The sequence below is a fragment of the Ptiloglossa arizonensis genome, chromosome 11 (genome assembly GCF_051014685.1).
Source record: "Ptiloglossa arizonensis isolate GNS036 chromosome 11, iyPtiAriz1_principal, whole genome shotgun sequence".
NCBI lineage: Eukaryota > Metazoa > Arthropoda > Insecta > Hymenoptera > Colletidae > Ptiloglossa > Ptiloglossa arizonensis.
Window position 1 is genome coordinate 10,630,916 of NC_135058.1, and position 26,468 is coordinate 10,657,383.

Sequence of the window (26,468 nt, forward strand, 5' to 3'; positions counted from 1 at the left end):
TCGTCTCCTCTGGAAGCTAGGTTCACTCGGTTACATTTATTGGGGGAGAGTGTAAGAAACGCTAACAAGAAGAGCAAGCGAGCAATAGCTAGAGTGAGTAGGGAAAAACGACTGGTATACAGTTACGTTTGACCATCGGACGACGATCCATTGATAATACACTCATGAAGACACAACGAGGAATATAAAAGTTTTTAGTTTGCATTAGTGGTTGTCGCATCGATACGCGCGCGGCATCGCTTTGAAGCTCGGCGATCGAGAGCCTGTAACACGAGACTCGTTCGTTGTTGCGCTCACTCCTGTTGCATCTCGTCCACTCTCTTCGTCGAACGGTTCGCGCGTGGCTGGGTCTGAACCGGAGATACAAAAGGTCGATTCCAAGAACCGCTACCGTCCCTCCTTGAAACGTTTCAAACGGACCCCAAAGCGTACGTTCTAGCGCGTGGTGCTGTGTGCTCGCAGTTGTCGAGGTATCGAAATGAACGTAAGAAAACAAAGCAAAATAATTCGTCCGTGGAGTTCGAAAGAGCCCGCGAACCGTAGGTGAGAAAATTATCTTTTGTGCGATCAAACGAGACAACGACGTTCCGTGTAAACTCGCGTAACGATCGACGCGACACCTGGACCAATGAAATTCTTCCACGGAAATAAATCCGCGTGTATCGTCGCACGGCCAGAGGGGGTAGCAAAAAATTGTCATTAAACTTTTCCTATTCCGTTGATTGTAGGTCAGTTTAATACGGGGACTGCGCGGCTCTCCCGTTAGAAGTTTCCATCGCGTAGAGCGTGTGGGTCGAAGGTGCATCAGCGTTACGTATGCGACGATCTCGGTCTAACGCGCAAACTTTCCGGGAACATCGGACGCGTTATCGAGCCGCGCTAGCTAGCATTTGCATTTCGCTCGCGGCTTTGTCCGCGCGCGTTCTCTCGACACTTCGATCCGGTTGTCGCGTTTGAAAAGCGGAGACGATATTTTCTCTATTTCCATCGGCGCGCACCGACTGTCTGGTCGGATAATTAAACGGAACGGGCTGACCTCCTTCCAATCCTCGAGCAACCTGGAACAATCGTCTCGGAGCGGCGCTGAACGTATTGTGCTAGTTTATCTCGCACGGTAATATTCAGACGTGACGGCTGGTATATTGCGTATCTGCGACAAACGTTTTCACGCACCGCGTAACACTCCGTTCTGGAGACCGTGGACACTTTAAACGCGGATCCTTTCGCAGATAACCGATTCAATGGGCGCAAATGAACCGGACTGCGGGCTTCGGGAACGTGAGATCTTAATGCAAATCGTGCGAGAAGAAGGGATGTTCGTCGCTCGAAAGTCAGACGCCGGGACTGACGGGATGCCATAAATAAACGGTACGAATGCCTAAGGTGTTGGTCTTCCTTACGGGGGCTCGATGTTTCGGAAACGATGGAAATCGATGTCGCGTACGGTGCGTGGGTTATTTTAACGGTGCGCGCGACAACGGGTGTGATTACGATCGTTCGCGTTCGACGGTTCGCGAATAAGAACGATTAGACCACTGATGGAGAATAAAATTTGCATATTTTTTATTCTGTTTTTGTATCTTTATTGCCAATAGATCGGTGGGGGTTTCTCGATGAAAATTATCCCGCTCGTTTCAGTTATCCGGGGAAGCTCGTTTCAGTTATCCGGGGAAGTTTGTTTCAGTTATCCGGGTAAGCTCGTTTCAGTTATCCGTGGAAGCTCGTTTCAGTTATCCGGGGAAGTTCGTTTCAGTTATCCGGGGAAGCTCGTTTCAGTTATCCGGGGAAGCTCGTTTCAGTTATCCGGAGAATACTGTACTCCGTTGCGTACGAGAAGATAGCTCAACTTTAAGGGTCCGTATTACGTTGCAGGGTGGAGCAGATAGACAGACAGAGAGAGAGAGGAGAGACGACCCTCGATCGCGATCATTACCGTACCATTTCTTCGTAAAAAAGGACAAAAGTAACGGGTTGACCGGTGAAAAAGCTACGCGGCGTTCTAACTGCCGCCACCTTCGAACGGTGAGTAAATCGAGTAATGCAAATTGAACGGGCGACCGCCGCCGATTTTCTTACGTCCTTCGGTATACGCCGTGCGCATTTTTGCCCGTCTCGAGGAATTTCTTTTTCCCGCGGAGCCACCGGTATTTGCACGAGGCCCCGTAGCAGACTCTCGGTTCGTTTACGATCATTCGGCTCCGGCGACTTCTCCGACCGGCTATAGGGCGTCGCGTTTTATCGCCGCGCCGTATCTACACGGTGAAAATTGACGTCGGTTTAAACACCCGACATGTTATACCTCGTTATCTGCGAATCGTAAAAGCGCGACCGACCCAACCACGTCTTTTACTTCGGCAGCGTCAACTCGCGCGTAAATTTTCTCAACTTTCTACTGTAACGGGTCGGGCGGAATGTTTCGGCCCGCTCGTTCGTTAATTTCGACACGAGCGCGTTTACGGACACTCGAAACGATCGAGTAACGTTCGGTGGCAGTTGCAAAGCAAAAGAGCCACTGATTTCGAAGCTCTCGAATCGAATACCTCCCGAACCCCGAGCACCGAAATTTTCGTCCTTGAAAATCTTTTTTAAACGAATTCGTACCGATGTAAAAATAGTAAGAATGAATGCACTTCGATAAGGGAAAAATGTATCGTTGCTTCTTGGTACCCTGGTTTGGGACCATCTCTAAGTTTATGGAAACAAATCGGAAGAAATACACAGAACAATCGTATAAATCGAATTTAAGTCGAAAGCAATAATAATACGAAAAATAGACCCAAACTCGCGATAAAGCGAAAAGACAACGTAAAAATGAATCTATAAAATACGAATCCATGGTAATTTAAAACGTAGAAACAACGTTGATCAACATAATGAACACTCGACCACTCGAAACATAAATTGAAATCTACGTCGACGTTCAATTATTTATTCCTACCAAAGTGAAAGAGAAAATTCTCGATAAGGTGGATCCGATGCACGTGAAAGGTAATTTCGAATTATTCGCGTCCGTTGAGCGTTACATAGGCGTTAAAGTATTTTCTTTTTTTCCCGAACAGAGTACAAGACCCCCGTAATCGAGAGGGGCCCGAGCACGGAGGGTTCCACGGGACACGCCCGGCGCGGAACAATCGCGTTGACAAACGAGCCATAAGTAGCCTAATCGAGTCTCCGGGGCTCCCTCCCTCCCGATGGACGAGCAAGGGCGCAGGAAGCACCGAGCCCACCCGCGTTCGAACGTCGCCCTTGACAAATGGCAGCTGACGATTAAATCGATCCTGGAGATACGCTTGTCTCGTTCAACGAAGCGTGGCGTCGTGTTTACCGGCTCATCGCGGAAAACGGCGCCTGATCCAGCCTCTTCTGCGTTCGCTTTTTAACCATTTGTGTGCTCTGGACGCATATACGCGTTTCGAGAAAGCTGTCGGTGAGGACTATGGAAGCATACACGCGTTCGTTGGAAGCCATTTACGCGCACCGTGGACGCGTATACGATGCAGGTACGTTCGAAGTTTCTCGTATTGCTCGATTCGGAATAAAAGAATCGCAATTATTGCTCGGTTGTGCCGTCAATCGTTAAAATTCACGTTGGTAAAAAAATATTCCGTCCCCAGCGACCGCAACCGCTAGACAATGGCAGATCGCTTCGATCGGGAGTGTTCGTGGCTCAAAGGATCAACCCCAGTCGTACTGTTTGGCTCAACGAAATCTAGGCCCGAACGATAGAAGACAACGAGCATTAAACGGAACAGAGTTAAGCGCGAGAACAGTTGCAATACGAGCCGAAATGCGAAAGAAGTAATACATACTGTTTTTAATATACACGGTCCGATCTTCGTCTCGTGAGCCACACTCGTAATGTTTACCTTTGGTCAGCATTTCATTCCACGAGTCACACTCGTGATACTTACGATTGCTCCAAAATTGTTACCAGGAATTGGACTCGCTACACTCGTGTTTGGTTGAAAATTTGTTATCACGAGTCAGACTCGTCGAAGAACGGTATTAATTATCGCGATGTTCGGGAATGTCGCTACTATCGTTGCAGTCGTTGATTCGTAGTCGTTTTCGATTCGAGCAACGTGTCCCCCCTCGCGTTCCATCGAGGATTTTAGCCGAGCGCTCGATTCGATCGATTAACCGGTTGTACCTTCGTCGAGAGACCGGTAATTATACTAAAACGTGTTCGAACGATCTTTCGGTTAATCGTTCGCCACGCGAGACGAAACTCCTCGAAGGACTTCGAGTTCCTTTCTGGACGATAACGTCAGCGCGTACGATACTCCCGCTTGGCAAGCAAGGGCCCCCAACCGTTTTCCTCGATACTCGCCATTTACGCCGTCAGCTTAATGCAACCCAGACAGGGGTTGCCCGGTCATAAAACGTCGAAAAAGCAATTTCACATCGCCTTCAGTTTTGTTGCCGGTAATTAGCCGGACAGTGGGCGTTCGAATCGCAGACGGACGTTAATCGACAAAGTAACTGCTTTCCTCCGTACTTAATTGCACGTTGTGCCCCGAACACCTAACGAGAATCGAACCACCGACGTACAACGTTTCCTCGCGTTCCCACAATATCGCGCGGATACGTTTCCACGGGAATGAAAAATACAACGACTCGACGACCGTGGCGGTAATAATTTAATTATCGACATCGCCCCGGTAACTAGGTTCGAGTGGAGGCCGAGTGTATCTTTTGTTCGCGATGCGGTCAGCGAGAGGTGACGAAAAGAACGAAGAGGCTGCGTGGAGAGAAAAAAGACATTAGAAACGAAACTCGAAACTAGCGAGCAATAAAGTTCGCGAATCGTGCGCGAAAAAAAAAAGAAATTGAATATTTTATATCGAAAGCGCAACGAAGCGGCCCGGAGTGTATTTATTTTTGTCTTCTGGTGTTTACCGATCGCGAAATAAATTATTCGACACCACGTGTCAAAGGTTTAACTATTCCATCACGTGTCGGCGCATAACCTCTCCCGACCACGTGTCGAACTAATTCGAAAAAGAGATTCGGACCGAGCCAACGCCGCGTCCACCGGTACCTCGACACCGCTGCCCCATCGGCTTTCGGTTTTTTCATTGAAAAACGATTTTTTCCGAAAAATAACGTTATCAAAGTGGAAGGGCGCGGTCGATCGAGCCCGACGCGACGAACGAAGCCTCTCGCTCGGAAAATATTATTGTTTTCGAGCCGGACGACGACAGACGCCAGTTTCCTCTCGATTCGGGGAAACGAAAAAAAATTGTATCCATCGTTTCGCCTGCCTCGAACCTAACGTAATTTATCGACGATCATCGCCACAGCCCGCGCCCAAGCAAATCGAATTAATTGCTCGTTGTGCAATTCGGAACGCGGATTCGTATTAAAATTGACCCGACGATCCGTTTCGTTGGAAAACAAAAAAAATAAAACGACGACCGATGAAAATGAGCAGGAAACACCGCGCTGTTAACAGAAATAATTGACCAATGGTCTCCGCTTGGTTGCCATCGTGATTATTCGTCGACCGTGATTTCGATCGATTCGAGTACGAGAACAGTCGGTGCGAACATATTATTATTGCTAACGATAAACGTATCGACCTCGGCATGCGGTCTTCCTCGCTGGAATTTATCGTAAATGTTGAAATATATCATCGATAATTACGATCGCGACGATTATGCGGTTTTATTCGTCGATATGCGAACAAAAGAACATTTATCGCGTAAACGATCCCGACCATGAAGGTACACGATCGCACTGTTCTTTTAGAATAATTAAAAAAGGTATACGAAGAGAAGAAAATTTATCGCGTAAACGATTTCCATCTTAAAGATTCGCGACGGGACTATTTTCTTTTTACAATGTCGATCTAAAGGTGACTTTTAATCAAATTGTCCGAATGTGACCCTTTGGGGAAATATTTACAAGATAAATTTTCTTTTGTTCGTATATCGTTGAATAGAACGAATTCCTTTTTACGATATCATTATCGGTGTCATTTTTACCAATTAAAAAGCAAGGAAAAAATCTTTCATCGTCTAGAAATATATTTCCATATCAGTAACTAATTCGTAACTATAAAATTACCAGTGTGGTTAATATTACGTACAAAGAGTAGAGAAAATAACAGGCGAATAATGACGCGGCGATGGAAATAACATAAATTGAATGTAAACATTTAAAAAACGAGAAAATAACATAATTATAAATAATAGCACGTTTGCACCGACCAGTTCCGTAATTTATTTGCTTTTCCAATTCACAGGCATCGAGTGTAATTTTCTTTTTTTTGTAATTCCTCTGGTAGGAAAACGGCGGCCTTTGGGCCACGCGAGAGAACGTACCGCTGCAACGGAACCGGCACTCGACGAAGATGATAAGTGCACGTGTCGATGTTAAGATGGTCTTCTAATGGTCCTAATTAGACGGATTGTAAAAGCCCGACGAGGCCATGAAATTCCTTTGACGATGTCAGAAACAGACAGAAACGGATTCTCTTGCGCGCAGCTTACGTATTCCGCTGAATAGCCAGACCAGCACGCTCGAATAGACACTATTCTCACTTGGTTCGAGCCTCGATCGACGAGACGCGAGCCACGTTGAAATTAAAATACCCAGAGAATCGCGCGAAGGAAAATTTCCCTCGTAGCAAATATTGATCAGAAATTTTCCGTAATATTTGCAAGCGCGTTCAAATTTTTTCATACGTATACTGTCCGATCTGAATTCTTACAACATTTTGCACTTAATGCTTCGCCTCTTGGAAAATTCCCCCTCTTTTCATCTAACGCCACACATTGCATCAACCAGTGAAAACAACTATGTAAAATCTAGACCGTACGCGCAGGTTGGCTAAGAGTGCCCATCGTGCCTTTAGATTTGTTTTCTGGGTCACCAGTTTCCTTTCGAAACTCGTTAGGAAAATTTGTACACGATTTCACTTTCTGATCGCTTGTATTTATATTACGCTCATTATATTTACTCGTAGCTCGATTTTCCGTTCGCCAAGTATTTTTTACGCGGGATCAAATTCGTTTCTAACCGTGGAGTAATATTAGTAATAGCGATATTTTCATTCGTCTTTTAGCTATATTTTAGAGATATTGTTTGCGTTGAACGATCAAGGATTTTGCAGAAAGCAAATCTTGGTGGTTCTAAGTACGTCTAATATTTTGTGTAATATTTTTTTCATTCGTTACGTGCATAGCTTTCTAAAGTTAACCTGCACGGAACAAGAATCTCCAAGTAACTCTAATTTACTGAGAAAATAGACACGAAGAATTTCTGTGCTAATATAATCATTGTAGTTTGAGAAGTCGAAACAGAATCCGTAGATGTTTCGTTAGAAAATACAATAGCGCGTCGATTAATATTAGCTTAGATGGTTTGTTAAGGTTAATTACACGTTTTAAACGACGAGGGATATTTAAACTCATTCCGCTTCGGATATTTAACTGATAAATTATCCAATTTACGCGCTGCTTCGTGATTGTATTTTTGCTGTCGTAAAAATACATTAAAGAATATAACTTGGTCTTTTCACTTGGTGCAAATATTACGGAGAAGATTATCATTGATATTCGATGACGTGTAATTGACGTCGCGACAATAAATGCCTAATCAGAATCAATTATGATAGGAGTACATGAATTTAGTATTTCGGCTACTATATTATCTACCATTGAATTTTCATCTCTATTAAATCTTTATCGTATATTCGGTAAAATATTTACATTTATATTTCCTGATAACACTATTCTCAGTATTATCGTAATCATTCTTCGATTTAAAAATATCTTTAAAGATATCAATCAATTTCGAAAAGTATATCGAACCGCTCGTTTTAAATTGCGTGGCGTTAAATTTTCAGAAACAATTTATTTCGAATTCACGCTATTTTAACGAACGTTTCAATTTACGCAAATTCACAATTGCAATATATTCTACAACGAAAATATCTAGGAATAATTGGAACGTATAGGTTGATATTTTTTGATATTTACAATGATATCGACAGGCTACGAACACGAATAAAATTAAATAAATATTGGCGATAAAAGTACCCAGTGATGTTTCAATATTTACGATGGATTTAAAATTTTCGATCCGACGAATGGTATAAAAAGCTTTCGTCCGTTGTCTTTTCAAAAGTTTTCGTTTCGTTAAACTGCACAATACAGGCCTCTCGTTTCTATAAAATTAACTCTGGCGATAAGTTAGGAAATTTTAACGAAATTCTAAACCGCTTTAATTAAACGCGTTTTATTTTTCCACCACGACCATCGCATATTCCCTGATCTTGCTAAACGTCAACCGGTTAAGGTCCATTATAAACTATGCACACGTACACTCTACGTCGAGTACCCCCACCATAGGAACGTAGCCCACGGAGGCGTGGTCTCGTGCCCGCTAAGAGCAATCTGCCCAAACATGCTGAGAAGTGCCCGCACGGGTAACGAATTCTACACGACTGTTATAGAATTTTAATTCTAACACCAATGAAGTGTAAAAAATATCTTTCGATAACAGAATCGAGAAAATTTGAAACAATATCGTCCAGAAGAATTTCATTTTAATTTTAACATCAATGAGGACTAGAAATATCTTTCGATAACAGAATCGAGAAAACTCGAAAGAGTCTCGGCCCCAGAATAACTCGGAACTAAGTTTCCGCGTAAAATCGCAGCGGTGGTTTAAAAATTAAATTAAAAATGTAATAGAGAAAGCCCATTTATTCGCGTCGTCTTGAAATCCAGAGACCGATGTATCCTTTGCGAAAGGCTGCCCTCGAACGTCGAGCAGGCCGAGGGTATTTGTCAACCTTTATTTCGTTTTTCCGCAGACGAATCCACGAACGAGTCGCGGTGACGCGAAACACGTACGGAAGATATAAATGAAGCGGAGCCCGAGGTTGTTCGCCTTCTTCGCCATGACCAAATTCCGGTTAAGACACCGCGAAGGGCTTCACTCCAGTTTAAACGATACCCGGGGCGAGGGTGAGTAGACGTGTCTGGCTTCGCGTCTACGTTATCCCGGTTCGAGACTCGTTAAATCGATATTTCGCTGTCGCCGCACAGTTTTTCTCTCTCCGTAACCTCGTAACGCCGCAAGCTAAATCGTCGAGACGTAACATCGTGGACGGCGATAATTATGCAAACGAGGCGCGAAACTTGTACAAATCCAATTTTTGCTAACAATTTCGTTGCAGCAACGAAAGCCGGTAGTGGCTCGACGTGCCGTCAGTTATCGAACCGTTTATTTAACCTAAATTTAGAACGCTTGGAAAATAATTACTCGCCGAGTTCAATTAAAGCGCGCGCTATTATTCCAAGAAGAGAAAAAGACGAGTCTCGGATTAAGGGGTATGCGGATACAGGAGTATCGTATAATATATACGAAAGAATCATCCCCCACCCCCACCCCAACTGTTTATGTTTCTTTAGCTCGAGCGACCCTTCGACTCGAGAGGTCGACGCTCCGAGGAAAAACGATAAGATGCGCTGACGAGATTAAGTTTCGTTCGTTAATTAAAATTGAAATTTTTATATTCGACATTGTATCTTTGTGAAAATATTATCGATGGACTTCTGAGGTTTTTCTCTTTAAAATGAGTCCAAACACGGCCATATTTGGAGTACTTTTATTTTTGTGCAATTTGAAAGTTTAAATGAAACGACTCGCGAAACGTGTAAGTTGTCCGAAGGTGGTCGTGTTTGGTCTCGTTTTCATCGGGAAAATCTCGTCGATTCAGTGGCGATACTCTCGCGACGATAGGATGAAAAATATAATAATGTTTAGTAGTTCGCGCGCGGTATCGCTTTGAAGTTTGGCGATCGAGCATCTGTAATACTAGACCCTCGCTCCTCGTGAATCTTATTCTCTTCTCGTTGGATGGTTTACACGTGGTTGGGTCTCCTCTCGAAATAGAAAAGGTCGATTCTTAGAATTAATTCACAGCTAACACCGACTACACGTGAATGCTAGTTCCGTTTTTTTGTCGTATACAGTAGGGCCTTATACCGCGCGTAAGTAGAAGGTGAACCCTAAGCGGTCACACGGAAGGTCTTCTTTTTTCTTTGCACAGAATACAATTCCTTTGGAATAAAATCGCGAACAGTGGATGGGATAGGGTACGCTTTGAATTTAATTAACGAGCCGGAGCTCGAATTTTACTCACTATTTACCACGTTGAGGTGAAAGGAGGAGATGGGTGTAAAATTCAGGAACTTTCATCGACATTGTACTTTGGAACTTTTCAATTCGCGTTGTCAAATATTCATGATCCATAAATGGACCTGTATCGCCGATCGAGCAAAAAGTGTTCGGCGCCTGCTGTTTCACCAAGTTAAATGAAATCGTTCGTTGGAATTATATCGATTCAATATTTCGCTCAACTGCATCGTAGACCGTTAAATAGCCTATAGGCGAAACACGTACAATGCGTACTGAATTACTTCGAAGTGAAATCACGTTCGAGATAGAACTACGAGACTTGCAAAGGATTTCGTGAAAATCTGTTTTGTGCTTTATTCCTTTGTAAATTTCGACGCGTGGACGATCCATATTCATCGTAGCTTTCGTTTCTCTCGCGTAAGAATTTGCAAGTACGTTATTATCCAGATTCGAGGGGAAGCTCGAAGATTGCAAAATAATATTAACATCTTGAATCACCGTGCACCAATTAGAAGATTGTAAAGTGCTGCGTGCAGAAATATTGCGGATTCAAAGGATGAACTTTAAGAAGACGAATGACGTTTCCAATTAACGTAATATATTACAGCTAAGTGTATCGTTTCGTAGAAATGTCACTCGGTAACGACATTAACAACTCCGCGGAGTTTGCGCTAATATTTTGCGAATTTCCATATGTAATTCTGTCCTTTAGCTTGTCACCGCGGATTAATAATCTCGGTCGAAATGCGCCGTCATATTCGTAAGGAGACGCATTATTAATTCACTTTATTCGCGCTGTGAATGACACGTGTTTTTAATTAATAAGGTTCGTCGTTTCAAATACGAACGACGCGGCATGCGAGCCGTTAATATCGAGATATATTATTAATTGTTCCGATTTATATTCAGCAACTCGTATCAATTATGCATGCGGGACGTTTCGTTATTTATGAAACGCTGTATCAAGCGTGCTGTCGTTTCTCAACAATAAGACGAAAATAATGAAAAAAAAAGAACAACGGTATCGTGACCACTTATCGAACGCTTTCACTTCCATTTCCAATCTCTGTCGCTTCGTCGAAAGATTTTCAAACGAAATTACGATATTTCTCGACAAACGTGTAACACACACCTACTCGTTAAATTGCAAGGAAACAATTACACTTTGGAATCCGTGTATGCGTGATTTGAGCATCGCTCGGAAACGATTGTCCGTTAACATTGAGATATTAATTTCCTTCGAAAACACGATCCATTCGGAGAACCATCCCCGAATAACAATAATAATAAAAACAATCCCTTCCATACCTCATTTTCCATTTCCAGACGCGAAATCACACTCCGCGAGTCGAGCGGTCGCGTAATCGATCCTCCGGATCGCAGCAGCGCCGTTTCATCCCCGGGAAACAAAGGGCGAAAGGGTTTCTTGCCCTCCGTGATCCGAAGTTTCGATTCGGTGATCGCGGTGGGCCGTTCCCCGTCCCCCTTCCCGGCGCCGGGAGCCCCCCTGGTCGACCGACGCAACAAATTCGCGCGGCGATGGCCCGGAAGCACGGAAGCTTTAATTACTTTCGCGCGGTACACACGCGTGTTCGCCAACTTCGTCGACCGGATACATTGCAATTTCCGGAACGAGGTTTCGGCCGCGGAAACGTTCTCCAGCGGGCGCTAGTTCGCTAGTTCGCTCGCTTGCTCGCCGTGCCGCGCCGCGCGCGCGCGCACCGATTGGAAAGCCCGTGGCGAACCTTGCGTCGGGAACAACGAGCTGTAATTTGCACGTAAATCGACGCGTATTTCCCAGGCAGCTGGCCGTCTACGTCATTCCACGGCGCGGAGGGGCGGTACGTTTCGGATGGCCGGTGGAATTGAAAAAGGGCGTTCTTTCGATTCGAAAATCGAAACACGCCACGGAGCTTCTCTCGGTGCAGAGGAATCCCCGCGGACGTACGCTCGGGGCTCCGCCTCGATCGATGTAATCACCGGCCGAGATCTATCGCGGATCTCGGGATCCGGTTTCCCCGCTTTGTTTCAATTGCCGTCGTCGAGTATCAAAGGGGGAGCCCGTTCACGAAACACCGCGCGTGTTTCTTTGCGCGATAGATAAGATAGAGCGCGATTTAATGGAGGAACTTGGCTAACTCGGAAATTCGGTTTCCGACGAAACTTCGTTAGCCGCGTGGGTTCTGCACGAGCTCGGGCCCGGTTTTACGCTCGACTACGAACTTTTCGTAAATATCGCACGCGATGTTTTCCTTGTACAGGTGTCTTGGAAATATTCTTTCGGGGAACCACCCAAAGTATCTCCATTTCGTTCTCGATGAAACTTGCCTCGCGGAGGAGTGCTACAGCGACGTTCTCATGGTTCGATGAATGATTCTTTTTTTTTCTTCGTAACGCAAATTGTGTATCTTTCTAGGAATTTTGGTCAGAATCGGGCCCAGTGGACCCTGATGTACCGAGGGTTAATTACGAGAATTTCTTTCGTTTTTAATGACCGACGTGTAACACAACGGAGCGCTCGTAACTTTCGTAATAGCCAGCTACGATTCACAGAAACCGTCAAAAAAAACACACACCAATAATTCAAATACTTTTGTACAGCTGTAGGAAATCCTATAAAAATATATCAAATTTACGAACACACCTCGTGGCATCATTATGAATATTCTTCGCAAGAAAAATTTCGTTCGCGAAACCGTTACTTTTCATTAGGTTTTTATACAACTATTCGCGAGATCTTCCCAGGAGCCGGATATATCAGGGATATCAAGAGGATTTCGTAGCGAAGGGGACCGAAAACAAAACTTGATCAATATTTACGCGAGATTCCTGCGGGAATCCCCCGGAGTCTCGAAAGAATCGTGGCTTTCGAGTTGGTTCTCCGTAACTGGAACGTTTCAGCTCCCGTACCGTGGCTTAAGAAAATATTTGAAGCCACGCGTAAAACGATGTCGCTGCGATCGTCTGAGAACACAACGGAGTTCCTTCCCTCTACCCATCGAATACTAGATTTCGTTCGGAGCCGAAGAGAGAGAGATAGAGAGAGAGAACTCGGAGCGGGATATTATTGTTTCAGGCGTTCCGCTTTAAGGGACACAAAAAGGTCGGTAGAATCTCGGTTTCCAGACACAGGCTCTCACGTAGATGGATACCAGCGGCGCATCGAAACGGCGCAGGTAAATACAGGTGTGCAGCCGCGGTGCACCGACACGGACCCCTCGTACCTACGGCTTTCCCTCATCCGCCGCGGCGCTGGTCTTTTGTCGGAGTAAACCAACCTTTTTCGGTTGATTCGGCACCGCCCGCGCGATTTTTCCGCGGCCTCGAACGAAAGAAAAGATTTCCAACGAAACGCGACGAATGTATCGCCGGATCCCAGCCAGCCACACAACTCGCGGTGTCGATTATTCGGCGAGCGGTAAAAATAATTTCCCGACGAGACGTGATTTCGCGTACAATAATGCAACGTAGAATTTCTCGACCGGAATATCTTTGGGAAAAAAGTGCACTCTATAGGTGGTAAAATTACACCAACGGTTAGTTTGATTATAATTCTCGTTACTTGCTGTCTGGCCGATGATTTCGAGCGACGAAAGGAAACTCGTGGAATGAAAAATTTCGAATCACGGAATATCCCACGACCAACCGATCGAAATTGAACAATTCGATGGAACGAATCTCGAAACTCGTTGGTTTCTCATTCGTTCTTCATTGATCGTGTGGAATTGTCATCCGACGTACGCACTACGAGAGAGTTGAAATTGTTCTCGCGTTCTTCGCGATTAGTATCCAAGAGTAGGAAATCTTCGTATCGTCGATTATTCGACTTGTATCGAATTCACTCGGATCGAAATCTTGTATCGTATATTCCTCGGGTGTATCCACGTTAGCGCTCCCTTAGAATAATACGCGCGACCGAAAACTCGTACAGTTTGCTCCGTTTGAAAAGAATCACTCCGTTTCGAACCGACCGGTTCTACAACCTCGTTTGTGTTTCGATTCGTCGATATAAATTCGCACGAGTCCGGTCAGCGTCGTACACCCACGTCTCGAAAATATTTTGTAACATTTTCGGAGATAACGGGGATTTACCGCGACATCGACGACCCGAATGCGGCGATATTAATCCGGAGATTCGGCGCCACTGATTGCTCGCTCGCGTTGCACCAGTCGCGTTGCAGTTTCGTGGAACGCGAGTCTCTCGTGGAGCACGAGCGAGCGAAACGCTAGAAACGCGTGCACGATCGACGGAAACGAGGAAATAGTAGACACGGAGGATGCATGAATATTCGTAGCGGGGAGTTTCTCAAAAATAGCGCGTACCAGGTACCCGTATCGTTACCAGGGTCTCTGAAATGTCTCGAATCACCGGGAATATTCTCCGTACGCGACGAGTCGCGTCTGTGAAACGAAAATACACAATCTCGAGACTAAGATCGCCCCGAGCGAATACGTTCGACCGGAACGAACGACGATCAGACTTTACTTAATTAGAACGGGAAACATCGTCGATGCATATTCAATTCCCTACCGGAGATGTAATTAGAAGCTGGGCGCGTTGATGAACTTAAAACGAACCCGTTACCCTGCCCCCTCCCTCCTCCACACCACACCACACCACGCCACACCACCGCCGCTCTCTCCTCCCTCGCGAGACGACCGTTTCGATTCTGAATATAACTCGTAAGTATGCGGCGCGAGGAGCAATTATATTCCAACGAGTTACCCATTCAACTTTTTCCACCTTTCCGCCCCGCGATTTAAATACCGAGTCAATTAATTCCCGCAAGTTCATTAGCTTCGCCGAAGGATAATTAAATTCGGCCTCGAACTCGCTTTGTGCCGCGAACGAACGCGATCGCGCCGCGCTTTCACCCGTTACTAAAATAAACGCAATATCGGGGAACAAACCTAGCGACGAATTTATAAAGGTACACTGTACAAAGGTACACTCCGGATCGTTTCGATACACATCGAGTACGATCTTACGGCGAGAGAATTCTGCACAAAATTGCACAAAGAGACACGAATTTTCGACAAATTGTAAAACGAGTGATCGTGCTTCTCGTGGAATTGTACGAGAATATTCTAAGGGCGATTGATTTCTCCGTCGGATGTATATAAATAAAATGTTATTTTATCGGCCACTTGTCAGGTAAGATCTCACCGCGACAGAACTTGCATCGAGTTGCAGAAAGAAAAATGAATTTTTGACGAATTGTAAAACGAGTGATCGTAGATCTCGAGGAATTATTTGAGAATGTTGCAATGGCGATTAATTTCTCGTTTGGAAATATATAAATAAAATGTCATTTTATCGACGATTTATCAGATATATGCAATCTCATTGGGAGAAAACCTGTGCACCGAGCTGCACCGATTGTGAATATCGTAAATTGAAATACGAATTTTTAATAAATCGTAGAATTACTCGTGTAAAAAGAAATACGTTAAATGTTATTTTATTAACGACTTGTCGAGTATCGATGCAATCTCACTGCGAGCGAACTGTGCACCGATTTGCACAAAAAGAGACGGAAGTGCAAACGGGAGAAAGTATCGTAGGTAGAAACGCGAGTTTTTTGATAAATTGTAGATCGAATTGTAGATCTCGAGGAGTTGCTCGAGAAATGTTTCCAGACCGATTGGTCACTCGTTTCAAAAGCAATAAATTAGATGTTGTTCCATCGATAACCATCAACAATGTAGTTTACTTCGTCAGAGATCAGAGTTACAAATCGTTGACTAATCCTACCTGGGAATTCCAAATAAAACTTTCCAAATTGCATATACCAATGAAGTAACAATCGTAAAAATCATTTCGGTAGCAACAACATTCAGGTGTGTTTCTTCTCATCGAAGAGTCGACTATCGAGAGTTCAAAGTCCCTATTAGACGTAGAATATTGCCACCGGATCGAGAGTACACTCGATACCACGGTATAAATATTTATATAACATCCCCGTGAGAAAACAACCGCAAAATATTCAATTATCGGATTGTGTAAGAATTACGCTCGGTCCGCCGCGAGTGAAATCACCGATTCCCGATAGGCGTACCAACGCTTGATTATTATCTACCATTTATAAATATTTTTCACACACTGTAAAAACCAATCGATCGTACACCGTGATCCAGCGGAATGAAACCGTTCCAAGATTAGAAATCGGGTTTCCCACTCCTGTTCCAGGCACCCCAGAAAAATTTGTCCAACTTCCCATCCAACTGGTCCCCGCGATGAATCATTGTCTCCGTGGGCCGTGGCTCGTCCTCGATTTTCCAAAGGGTCGTTCCGGCCCTTAAATATCTCGATTCGCGAGACACGCGGCTCGATTTCCACCCGTAACGCATTGTCCGTGCCCTCGGTATTACTCGATTCGTTCCGTTCGTCGGGAATGGCGCTCCTCCTCGTCCGAACGACCGATCTCTGCCCCCATACCGCCCCCTGCCCTTCGTCCATCACCCCCCTCTTGGTTCCCCAGCGTGCCTTTTTATTATTACCGGGTTATTTATCGCCGCCGTTTCCCCTCGCGAGTAAAACCCCCATTGTGCCGTAGTGACGTCGCTGTCGGCTAAGTTATTTATAATGATTGCCATCTTGCGCTCGCGCGCACCGATACCGCTATCGGGCGCAAGCACCTGCTGGTCCTTCGCCAACCTGGCTGAAATATAAATTTGATGACGACACACGAGTCGCCAGCTTCACTTTTGTGATTTCGTTGGGCCTTCGGGAAACGTACACGGAAAGAAGCTAACGTCCGGGCACGAGGGGACCGAACGGGAGCGGAGGGGACCGGGGTTGTTCACGGGGATATTAAATTCCACGCGGCCCGAACTTCCTCCCCGGGTCGAGAGCGTCTATCATTTTTCAATTCGCCCGGGATAGGATTCAGGGTAATTCGAGGCGTAGCGCGATCGCATTTTCGTGGGCACCTGCGGGCTAGAGGACAGGCACGGTGCTCGTTCGTGGCCTTGCACGACGAAACGCGTCCGCTGCTCGAGAAACTCGAAACTTTATTTCGCGCGTTAGCGCGCCAGAGATGAGAATATTCGGCGGGAGAACCCGAACTGTGCCGGTAGACGTTTACAGTCTCTTAGGAATTATTCACGATATGGTAATTCCCCGCTTTGAAGCAAGATAAACAGCCGCCGGTTGACTCGAAAGCGGGCTTGCGATTTTTGTCGCCGGTAGAATTCTGGTTAGAGATGTTTACATTCTCCCGGGAAGTATTCACGTTGTAGTAATTCTTCACTTTAAAGAAATGTAATCGGGACCATTTGACTTCAAAGCGGGTTTGCGATTTTTACTTCTAACCGAATTGTAGTCGGAGATGTTTCTCTCGGGAAGTATTCGCCTCGTAGTAATTTTCCACTTCGAGTTTAGTAGGAAATGTAAGAAGAGTGAACGACACAGAGCAAGAGCGTGTAAATCTCGCATTACGTACGCTCGGTGGGCGTAACTTCGAAGCGATATCGCGCGTGTATCAGCGTGAACCTCATCACTGGAAGAAAACCTACACCAATGTAGACCCTCCCTTCGCGAAGATGCAACGTACAACGTACGTATATACTCCGTAGAATGATCCCGGAGGTCGAGATCCGTTGTATCACTTTTCGGCTACAAATGGGAACAAATTGCACCCTCGTAGAAAAGTCCAAATCCCCCGTAATCTCGAATACAACGACTCGCGCTCGCAAGATTCCCGTACACGTTCCCGTATCCGTGACCACGCAATTTCTTTCAGGCGAAATAACGCGCGACAAAGTTTATAATTGGTATTAATTTAAATCCGGGCGCGCCTCGAAGCCGAGTAAACACTTTACGGACCCGGATGCACGTCCATGACGACCGAAATTCTTTTCACGCGAGAAAATTACTTTCAACCGTGAATTATCAAAGTTGCGGCCGCAAGAAGCGCTTGAAATTCAGTCGGTCTCCTCCGCTTTTCGAGTTCAAATTAACGCGCGCGTATTCCCGTCATTCGTTGCACTTTCGACCGTGCTTTGAGAGAAAAAAAAGAAAAAGAAAAAAGAAAGAATGCCGACGAGCCGGTCCAGGCACGCCCGACCGTACCAACGACCGATGAAAGACGCGAAGCACCGAAGAAAGATTATTAACAAAGCCGGCGCCCGTCGTTACTTCCGGTCGTGGCCATTCGCGCGATCACAATTATATGTATTTACGCAGCAGTAGCGGCAGCTGCAACGTAATTCCTCCGCGGCGCGTCCGCGCCGAATTAGGAACGATGAATATTACTTTTAACGGGGATTCAATTTATCGTTCTATCAGAACCGAACCGGAAACCAACCGCGAAATAGCTAATATACCGGGACGCCCGATCGCAACATCGACTCGACGCTTAAGCGCGATTACGTTACTCGGTAATTGCGTTCGAAAACGCACATTCCATTTCACAGAAAATTTGTCACCGTTCGTATCCACCGTAGTACAATTTTCAAACGCATCCGGAAACGAAAGATCAAAAAATACGTACAAGAAACGCGTTCAAGTACTCATAATCCTCCATCGAACGTAATCGTCATTGGAAGATTTGAAACATTTCAAATTTCCTCCTTCCTTTTCCACCTCGCGAGTAAAGTATCTCGTCCCCATCTCCCCGATGCGAGTAGCGTGTTCTTTTCAAATCCGATCGAAAGTGGCGCACAATTTACTTTTTGGTGTACACCGGACACGTAGGACGCGTCCACCGAGAATTAAAAGATTCGAACGGCGATGAGAAATGCACGGACGTATAAAATGCGCGCGGCGACGGTCCAGTAGCGTGGTCGTAAATAAAAAAGTGAAAACAAAATAAAAAAAAAAAGAAAAGAGAAAAAAAGAAACCGCGCGCGATAGCCATCCGGAGGATACGTTATCGAAAACATCGGTGGGCCGGGAACCGAGCTATTTTCTCCGCAATAAATAGGTCGGAAGGTCGGTCGGCGGTGCATTTTGTCGGGTCTGCGGCCATTCGTAATCCAACACGGCCAATATTCTCGGTCGCAATTATTCTTCGATAAAGCGGATTTAATCGACGATCACAAAGCGTTGGCGTCGAAGAGTGTACGATGCATTCAATCCGCATTTTGGAGCGTTCCCATGCACCGTCACTCGGGCTAATATAAAAACGAGCGTTCGAGCCACCTGCGCGATATGTACGGTCCGCGGAACGCCTATCCGCCCCCGCGTGTTCTCGCCTCGCGCCAATGCACCGATTGTGCAACATTTTTCTCCTATTTTTCGTTTACCCGTTCCATGATTTTATACGCTCGGATCGATACCACGGAGCAAACACGCCGAGTAATTATACGTAGTAAAACGTTTTTCTCGCGCACCGGGTACGCTCGTTGACGTAATTCGAGGCGAATACCTAGCGCGGCCACCGTATGCCGGCGCTCCCGATGTTTCGAATGGTCGGGTTATCGCGATAAAGCCGCGATTAAACCTACGTTTCGCTTCCCAAATCTATCGACCGTCTAAATACACATACACACACACGCCGTTCTCCACGTGCGTTTCGACTAATTCCTCGTTTCGTTCGTCAGAAATTAAACATACCGCTCGTACGACTGTCTCTACCGCGAGTACACCGAGAACAACGACGGATTAATTTCGCGCCGGAGACGGTGTGGGAAATATTTTCAATTTCGAATATCTCGCGACACTTTTTTCTACGGACATTTTTTCTACGTCTCGAACAACGTTGGGTCGTCTTTTTTCCGTTCGCTGTTTAAACAACGGTATACGGTCGTTCGAACGAAATTGTTCTGCTGTGATTATCAATATCGTCGGTGTACTCGTTATTATTATTATTGTCGCAGTTACCCCTATTGTTATTAGCAGTTCTAGTATTAATGTCACGATATACCATCAATATTGTATTCTTCTCAATATTATCGTCGATCCGTTCCGATTATCATTCGCGCTGTTGTTCTTATAATCATCGTCGTTAATATCGTTTCTATCGATACAATTCTTCCCGGAGTAATTCTTGTTTCACTCGTCATCGTGGCACGTAGAATGACCCCATTTTTCATAATCCCGAGGATCCTTCGAAATTAATTCTCGTCGAGTTTCGCCGTAATTTCTCGCGCGGATTGCGCCGCGTCCGTCTCCGGGGGCGAGCGTACACCAGTTAGGACGTAAGTAATAAACAACCGCGTAATTAGATTGTTGGAGAACGTTGTAGGATATCGCGTTCCTCCTTCCCGCGGCGAAACTCTAAAAGTTCCGCGTCTAATGAAACGGAACCCGACTCGGTGCATTCTGGAAAACTTCCTCCTGAGGTAAGAGAAAACGTTTCGCTCGTTACGCTTTTCATTACTATTCCTTTTTCTCTGACAGATGCTGCGGGTGAAGCTGCGAGTCCGCGCTTTCGACAATCGTGTGCTCTCGCTACGAGAATTCGTACGAGAAACGGTATACGTGCTCGAAAACGAGAGAAAGAGAGAGAGAGAGAGAGAGAAAAAGGACCATATGGCTGTTTAATGCGAGCGATTCTCCGACAGCGGAACGTACGTAATTTCGTCTATTTGTTCTATTAGATATTTATTCGTTAGATTTTCCGAATCGTGTTTGTTCTTAGTTTTCAACGAAATTTCGCGCAGAGCCCGTAAAATTAACGAAACTTGTTTCCGTCTATTTATTTTATCGTTCGATACATATTCCGAACTATTCGTGTTTGCTCCAAATTTCGAGCAAAGTTTCGCGCAATGGCCCGACGTTCGCGTTTCTCGTTTTACGGGGCGAATGAAGGCGCGCGGTTTAAAAACCAAGAACAACGCGCAAACGAATCTCATTTCGTTAGATATTCGTTCGATAGATTCTCAGAACCGTGTTTATATCACCATTCGATATATTTTTGTAACTGTTGCGCACTTGCTCAACGTTTCAAACGGAATGTTCGCGCGGAGGACCAGACGTATACTTTTCTCGTTGTTCGAGAAAGAGCAGGGCTTGCGAGCGCGCGGTTTAAAAACGAAGAACAACGCGCAAACGAATCTTCCGCGTCGTTGGCGCGGAACACGATGCATCGTGGACCATTATCGGGTAATACCGTTTCGAAGTCAATCGACTGTTACGAGCAACGCGTCTTCTTCGTGGGTCGGGTGCCGGTAAGATTAGAATTTTCGTCGGCGGCTTCTTTCTCCGACGGGCCGTGTCTCGGTTAAGTTAGTAGCTAGGGGAAACCGATACTTCCAACCCCGACAACAAGCACCGTCGCTTTATCACGATGGCCCCGATAATACCGTGCTCCGTTAGGACGGGAACAAACGGTAGCTTGTTATGTTAATCGACTCTCCATCGATCGCCGGAGCTTATTCACCTATGAATGGGGAAAACGCGGTTACGTAACGAGATCGTCGTCTGACGACGTTATTAGGAATACCTACGAACGAGAGCAGTCCTACAAGAGTGTTCTTAATTCTTTGCGACAATTGCTAAAGGTTCACGCGGAACTGAAAATTCTCCGGACACTTTTATCGATCAATTTCGTCGTTCGTCGAGTGAACGTCGAAAAGGTAAAAAAAGAGGGTATTTGTGTGTTACGCATCGCAAATATTATTATTGTACGTATCGGAGTATACTAAATGTAACGGAATAGTTTGTAAAATTTAGGTCGCGTTGTTTCAAGAAACAGCTACATTGGGATCTAAATTATTGTACTTTGGTTGGTTCTGGTCGCACGAGAATAATATTCGTGAAAAATAATTTTGTTAAAAGATAACGCACGATACGACGAAGAATTCCCCGAGGTTTCAAAACGGTCAACGTTCTTCGCAGTCGTAAGGGATCTATAGATTGGATTTATAATTTATTACCGGTATTGTACGTTTAATATCACGGTATTACAACCGGCAGAGATATTCGATACGCGATACACCGATCTTCCGATAGCCTCTCGAGAAACTGTTCTCACGAAATCACAATTGAATGTCATTTCTATGACGCGAGACCATCGTACGAAGTAGGTTTGTAAATTCGATCCAAACGGAGGACAACGCGAGGATATCGTCTCGATGTTTATTAGGGTCCCTTCGAAGTAAAATGAACGCGCGCCGTGCTCGGGAAATCGTAAATAAACCTCGAGAAACGTTCCTCGTCGCGTTAACCGAGGATCGTAATTGCGCGAATCAACGGGGCCAAGATTTTCCGGTTCTTTAACAACGCGGAAGGTCGCAAAAATGGAAGTCTCTTATTTCTCGGCGGAGTACGCGAAACCAGTTACATTTTATTCCTTGAAAAATAGATAAAACGCCATTTTATCTGAAATGGAAATCGAGGAGAACAATAAGGCGAGAGCGGAAAAGGTTGCCACCCTAATTTGCACGTTTGTCCCGGGGTACAAACGCGCTCGAACTACCCTCTATCGATTTTACGACGATACTGCATTCGGAGAGCCTTTGCATTCTGATCGGAGAGCCTGAAAACACTTCATTGGAATGCCGAAGAAAGTTCAACACTTTCGGAGCGTTTACTCGGCGCAGCTACGCTTTTATTTCTCTGCATTTTGATGGTCAGGTGCACCGCTAGCGGATACCGAAAAATTTATACGGTTACGACTTCGCCTCCGGAATTAATTTCCTCTTCTTTCCTACTTTCCAATCAATCTGAAAACCTACGCGATGCAACCGTACGATACTCGGTACACTTCCAGGTAACCCAAGACCCGGAGTATTTCTATCGTTTCGTCGGTCGACGAGTCAGTATCGGAAGACAGCGAACGCGAACGTTCGAAGTTACTCGAATTCTGTCGATACTAAATTACACGCAACGAGTAAAATGTGGTCGCGTTGTGTTTCACGGAAACCCCACGTATCTCCCGAGTAACCTCAGAACCAGTTCAAAAACCCGTACAATAGACTTTAACGTCTATTCTTTTGCGATTGATATAAAGTTACAACGTGGCGATCGTTTGTTTCGTCGAAGAGCAGGTACGCGCATTCGTATCGCGATGTTCCCCTCGTTCGATTTCGACGATGCAGGTTTACGGTGCGGTGTGAAAACAAGGGGTGCGAATTTTTTTTCACCACGATTGGAGAAATTCGAGGGGTGAAACTACCCTCCGAACGTTCCGGCTTCTAAATAGTCCTCGATTTTAAATGCGATTGGACGTCGTTCACGCATCGACGAGAGAAATCAATCGAATCGAAAAAATAATATTCACTTCCGAAATAACTTTTTTTTTTATCGTTACGAGTGACTTCAAATGTACCAAGGTGATAAGAAATACCATTGATTCACGAATTTCGTATAAAGAAATATATACTTCATCGATTCGTACTCAGAGTCGAAAAAGATGCAGAACGATTCGATTCTTTAAATATAAGTTTTCGATCGCTTTACAAATTTACAAAAATTGCATAAAAATCGAACAGGCGAAAATTGATCAGAAATTTATTTTATAGTTCGTTGACGTTCTATTCTATTAACTTTACCGTAATAGTGCTGATGCTTCGAAAAGCTAAGCTTCAAGGAACAAAAGCACGCGATTACCATAAACATGTCCTGCTTGACCAACGAATGGGGAGGATCTGGTGCATTAACGTTGAGTTACATCGGTTTAAAAAGCTACGTATCTTTTATTCTCGACCGCTCCATAAACCTGCAAAATGGCATCAAAATCGGTGACCGGGGAAAGCTGGTCAATGTATTTTATTTTATCTTTCATCGATACTCAACTCTGTTAACTTTTCCATAACTGTGCCAACGTTTCGGAGAACTGAGCTCCGAGAAATAAAAACACAGAATTACCATAAACGTGTTTGACCAGCCAATGACAAGGAAAAATTGTCCAAAAAATATTTCATTTTTCATCGATACTCAACTCTGATAACTTTTCCATAATTATATCAACGTTTTGGAAAACTGAGCTCCAAGAAATAAAAACACACAATTACCACAACACATGCTTGACCAGCGAGTGACGGGGAAAAATTGTCCAAAAAATACTTCGTTTTCCATCGATACTCAATTCTATGAATTTTTCCAAAATTGTGCCCTCGTTTCGGATTACTAGTTTTGAAATGCTACAAACACAAGATTACACGATTACACGACTACACGATCATGATAATAATCGTCGTGTCACTCGACCCGCGAATGAGAGGGATCTCGTAGGATCTCCCTTACGTATTAACGTCTTAATACCGTTCGATCGACTCCGTCACGCGCGACAAACATTTGCTCGGCCACACGGTGGCCGGCCGACGTCGTCTTTCCCGTGGTTCCATCGGTTTGGAATAAATTTCGATACAAGGGAGCGCGGACGTGACCGCAAAGAATTTCGCGTGGAAGTGAGCCACCGCGAGTAGTCGGGGGCATCGGACGAGTTGTTTTTCGGGGATACGATAAGACGAACGGCATACGTGCAGCACACGGATGGCAGCAGCTGCGCGTGCCTTGAATATTTAACCCGTTTAAGGCCCCTACACAATGCACGAATCCCGCTGAATGGGGTAGCCGGTACCCGCCGGCATTCGCCCCTGCGAACGAATTGGGCTAAGCGGGGTCCATATTTAATCAACGCTCGGCAACTTCTTCCTTCTGTCGGCTCTCTCCCGCCCTTCGAACCCTCTCGCGTCTTGTCTCTCTTTTACCGTGCGTTCCGATGCAACCCGACGACCACTGCTACCGCCACGATAACGTTCCCTTCTCGGTGTTAACCGACTTGGCGTCGTTTAGGGTCGGTGGAAATAAATAAATAAATTCGATCCTTATGCGAAACGACGTTCGTTCAACTCGTCGTGAAAATAGCAGAACCGTGACGTAGCTTCGTTTCTTTTCGAGTATCATTACGAGTATCGTTTCGAATATTTTGCGCAACACGTAACGAACTTACGGAGACTTTACTCTTTAGGTAGGAACGTAATTACAAGCTGGGAAAATACGGTAATTACGATCGTACGTATTCTTGTCTCGTCGTGGATGATTCATCCTCTCGGTTAACGCGTACACCGACGTCTATTAATTTTCTTTTTTTTCAATCGCGGTGAAGTTTCGAATTTCGTACAAATTTCACGTTTCGTACTTCTTCGTCCACCGGGTAAATAACCGCTTCGAGACACGGGCAGTAAAAAAAGGGAAAAATATATACAAGTTTAAGTTGTGTTCCCGAACGTCGTTAAATTTAACTTTAACGAAGTAACCGAACTTTATATACATTTTTACTTTTTTATTACGGTATCGAGGATCCCGTGCCCCGGGCCGACGGAGAAACGCGGATCGTAAAATTCGTGTAAAAAAGAAAAATGAAAAAAATCGTATAATACTCGCCAACCCCCCCGAAACGAATAATTCGTTTTCGGGGCATAATTCTCGTATCAACGACAGCGATGGAGACATTTATACCGATCCCAATTAAACGGGACACCCGTGTACGGTAAACTTCCCCTTGGCAGCAGCTCGTAACTCAAGGAGGAGAGAAACACGAAGTTTGCATATTAGTTACAGAATAAATTAATATTCAATGTTGTAAGAATAAACCAGTCGGGCGCCTTGGACGCCTCCATCCGCTTCGTTATGTAAATGTTCATCGGGGACGTTGGCGCTAATAAATCCACCGAGCGAAATTTCCTCGTCGCGTTACTTTAATAAAACGATCCGAAGAAGGTACGAGACGACACGGGGCGCCGTTTGCGTAACGCGCGAAACGGGACCCGAGACGAATAAACGACAACTCACGGGAATAATACCGAATACCGCTAATTTGCGACTCGAACGAATCAACGACGCTCCGCGGTAGCGAAAGACCCATCAACGCGGTGCAACCTCTCGAGCTCTCCGCCGATCCCGTATTAAAGGGGCATCCAATTAAAGACCGACGCGAAGAATACCGAGTATTCGGAGCGGGTATCCTCGGTTCGTTGGAACAGGTGGTCAATTTTTCCCCACGGAAATGAAATTCGTTGATCCGTCGAGTCACGGGAACGGAGCAGCTACGGTTATTTATTCCGTTCGTTAAATATGCAAGGCCTGCAGTGTCCCGATAATTGTCACGGATATAAAAGGGATTCGGTGCGAAGGCAATTCACGGTGACGCTAACGCTCCATTAGGGAACGTGTACCCCAAGATCGATACAGTCGGTGATATATAGACCGAGCTGAAGAAAATTATAGTATACAACTGGAGCTACGTAGAGTGGACCGAAGGAAATTATATGCAATTTGAGCTACGTGAAAGCACGTCGAAAAAGTACAACGAATCTTTTTCTCGTAAAGCTTCCTATTCGGGAAAACTAAGTTTTAAAATTACTTCTGTACGGTGCACGTGACGGAAACTCGACGCAGTAGGCTCGAGATCGGTACGGAA

General features: G+C 45.2%; 2 protein-coding genes across 5 annotated transcripts in view; one reads left to right on the forward strand and one right to left on the reverse strand.

Annotated features, from left to right (window-relative positions):
• The window catches only part of Kug (FAT atypical cadherin kugelei), a 726,821-nt gene that overhangs the window by 516,227 nt on the left and 184,126 nt on the right, over positions 1 to 26,468 (reverse strand). The window lies entirely within an intron of this gene.
• Positions 798 to 20,552, forward strand: LOC143152652 (uncharacterized). 4 transcript variants are annotated; one of them, XR_012993599.1, is made up of 7 exons: positions 798 to 1,114; positions 1,230 to 1,368; positions 1,873 to 2,022; positions 3,060 to 3,500; positions 3,615 to 3,798; positions 8,825 to 8,978; positions 20,501 to 20,552. XR_012993599.1 is itself a non-coding variant. In XM_076323009.1 (7 exons), the coding sequence occupies exons 5-7, from the start codon at positions 3,437 to 3,439 to the stop codon at positions 6,357 to 6,359; spliced, it is 318 nt and encodes a 105-aa protein (XP_076179124.1). In that variant the 5' UTR covers positions 798 to 1,114; positions 1,230 to 1,368; positions 1,873 to 2,022; positions 2,854 to 2,988; positions 3,060 to 3,436; the 3' UTR covers positions 6,360 to 6,906. The 4 variants fall into 4 exon arrangements, 3 of the variants coding, with proteins under 3 accessions (XP_076179124.1, XP_076179125.1, XP_076179123.1); XM_076323009.1 differs by lacking the exons at positions 8,825 to 8,978; positions 20,501 to 20,552 and adding exons at positions 2,854 to 2,988; positions 6,290 to 6,906; XM_076323010.1 differs by lacking the exon at positions 20,501 to 20,552 and having other exon boundaries at positions 8,825 to 9,662.

What these genes read in the sequence shown, in the direction of transcription:
- LOC143152652 (XM_076323009.1), top strand. Translation starts at nt 3,437, where the DNA reads ATGGAAGCATACACGCGTTCGTTGGAAGCCATTTACGCGCACCGTGGA. An exon ending in TGGACGCGTATACGATGCAG is followed by an intron (nt 3,501 to 3,614) that starts GTACGTTCGAAG and finishes TTCCGTCCCCAG; the next exon opens with CGACCGCAACCGCTAGACAA. An exon ending in CGAGCCGAAATGCGAAAGAA is followed by an intron (nt 3,799 to 6,289) that starts GTAATACATACT and finishes TTCCTCTGGTAG; the next exon opens with GAAAACGGCGGCCTTTGGGC.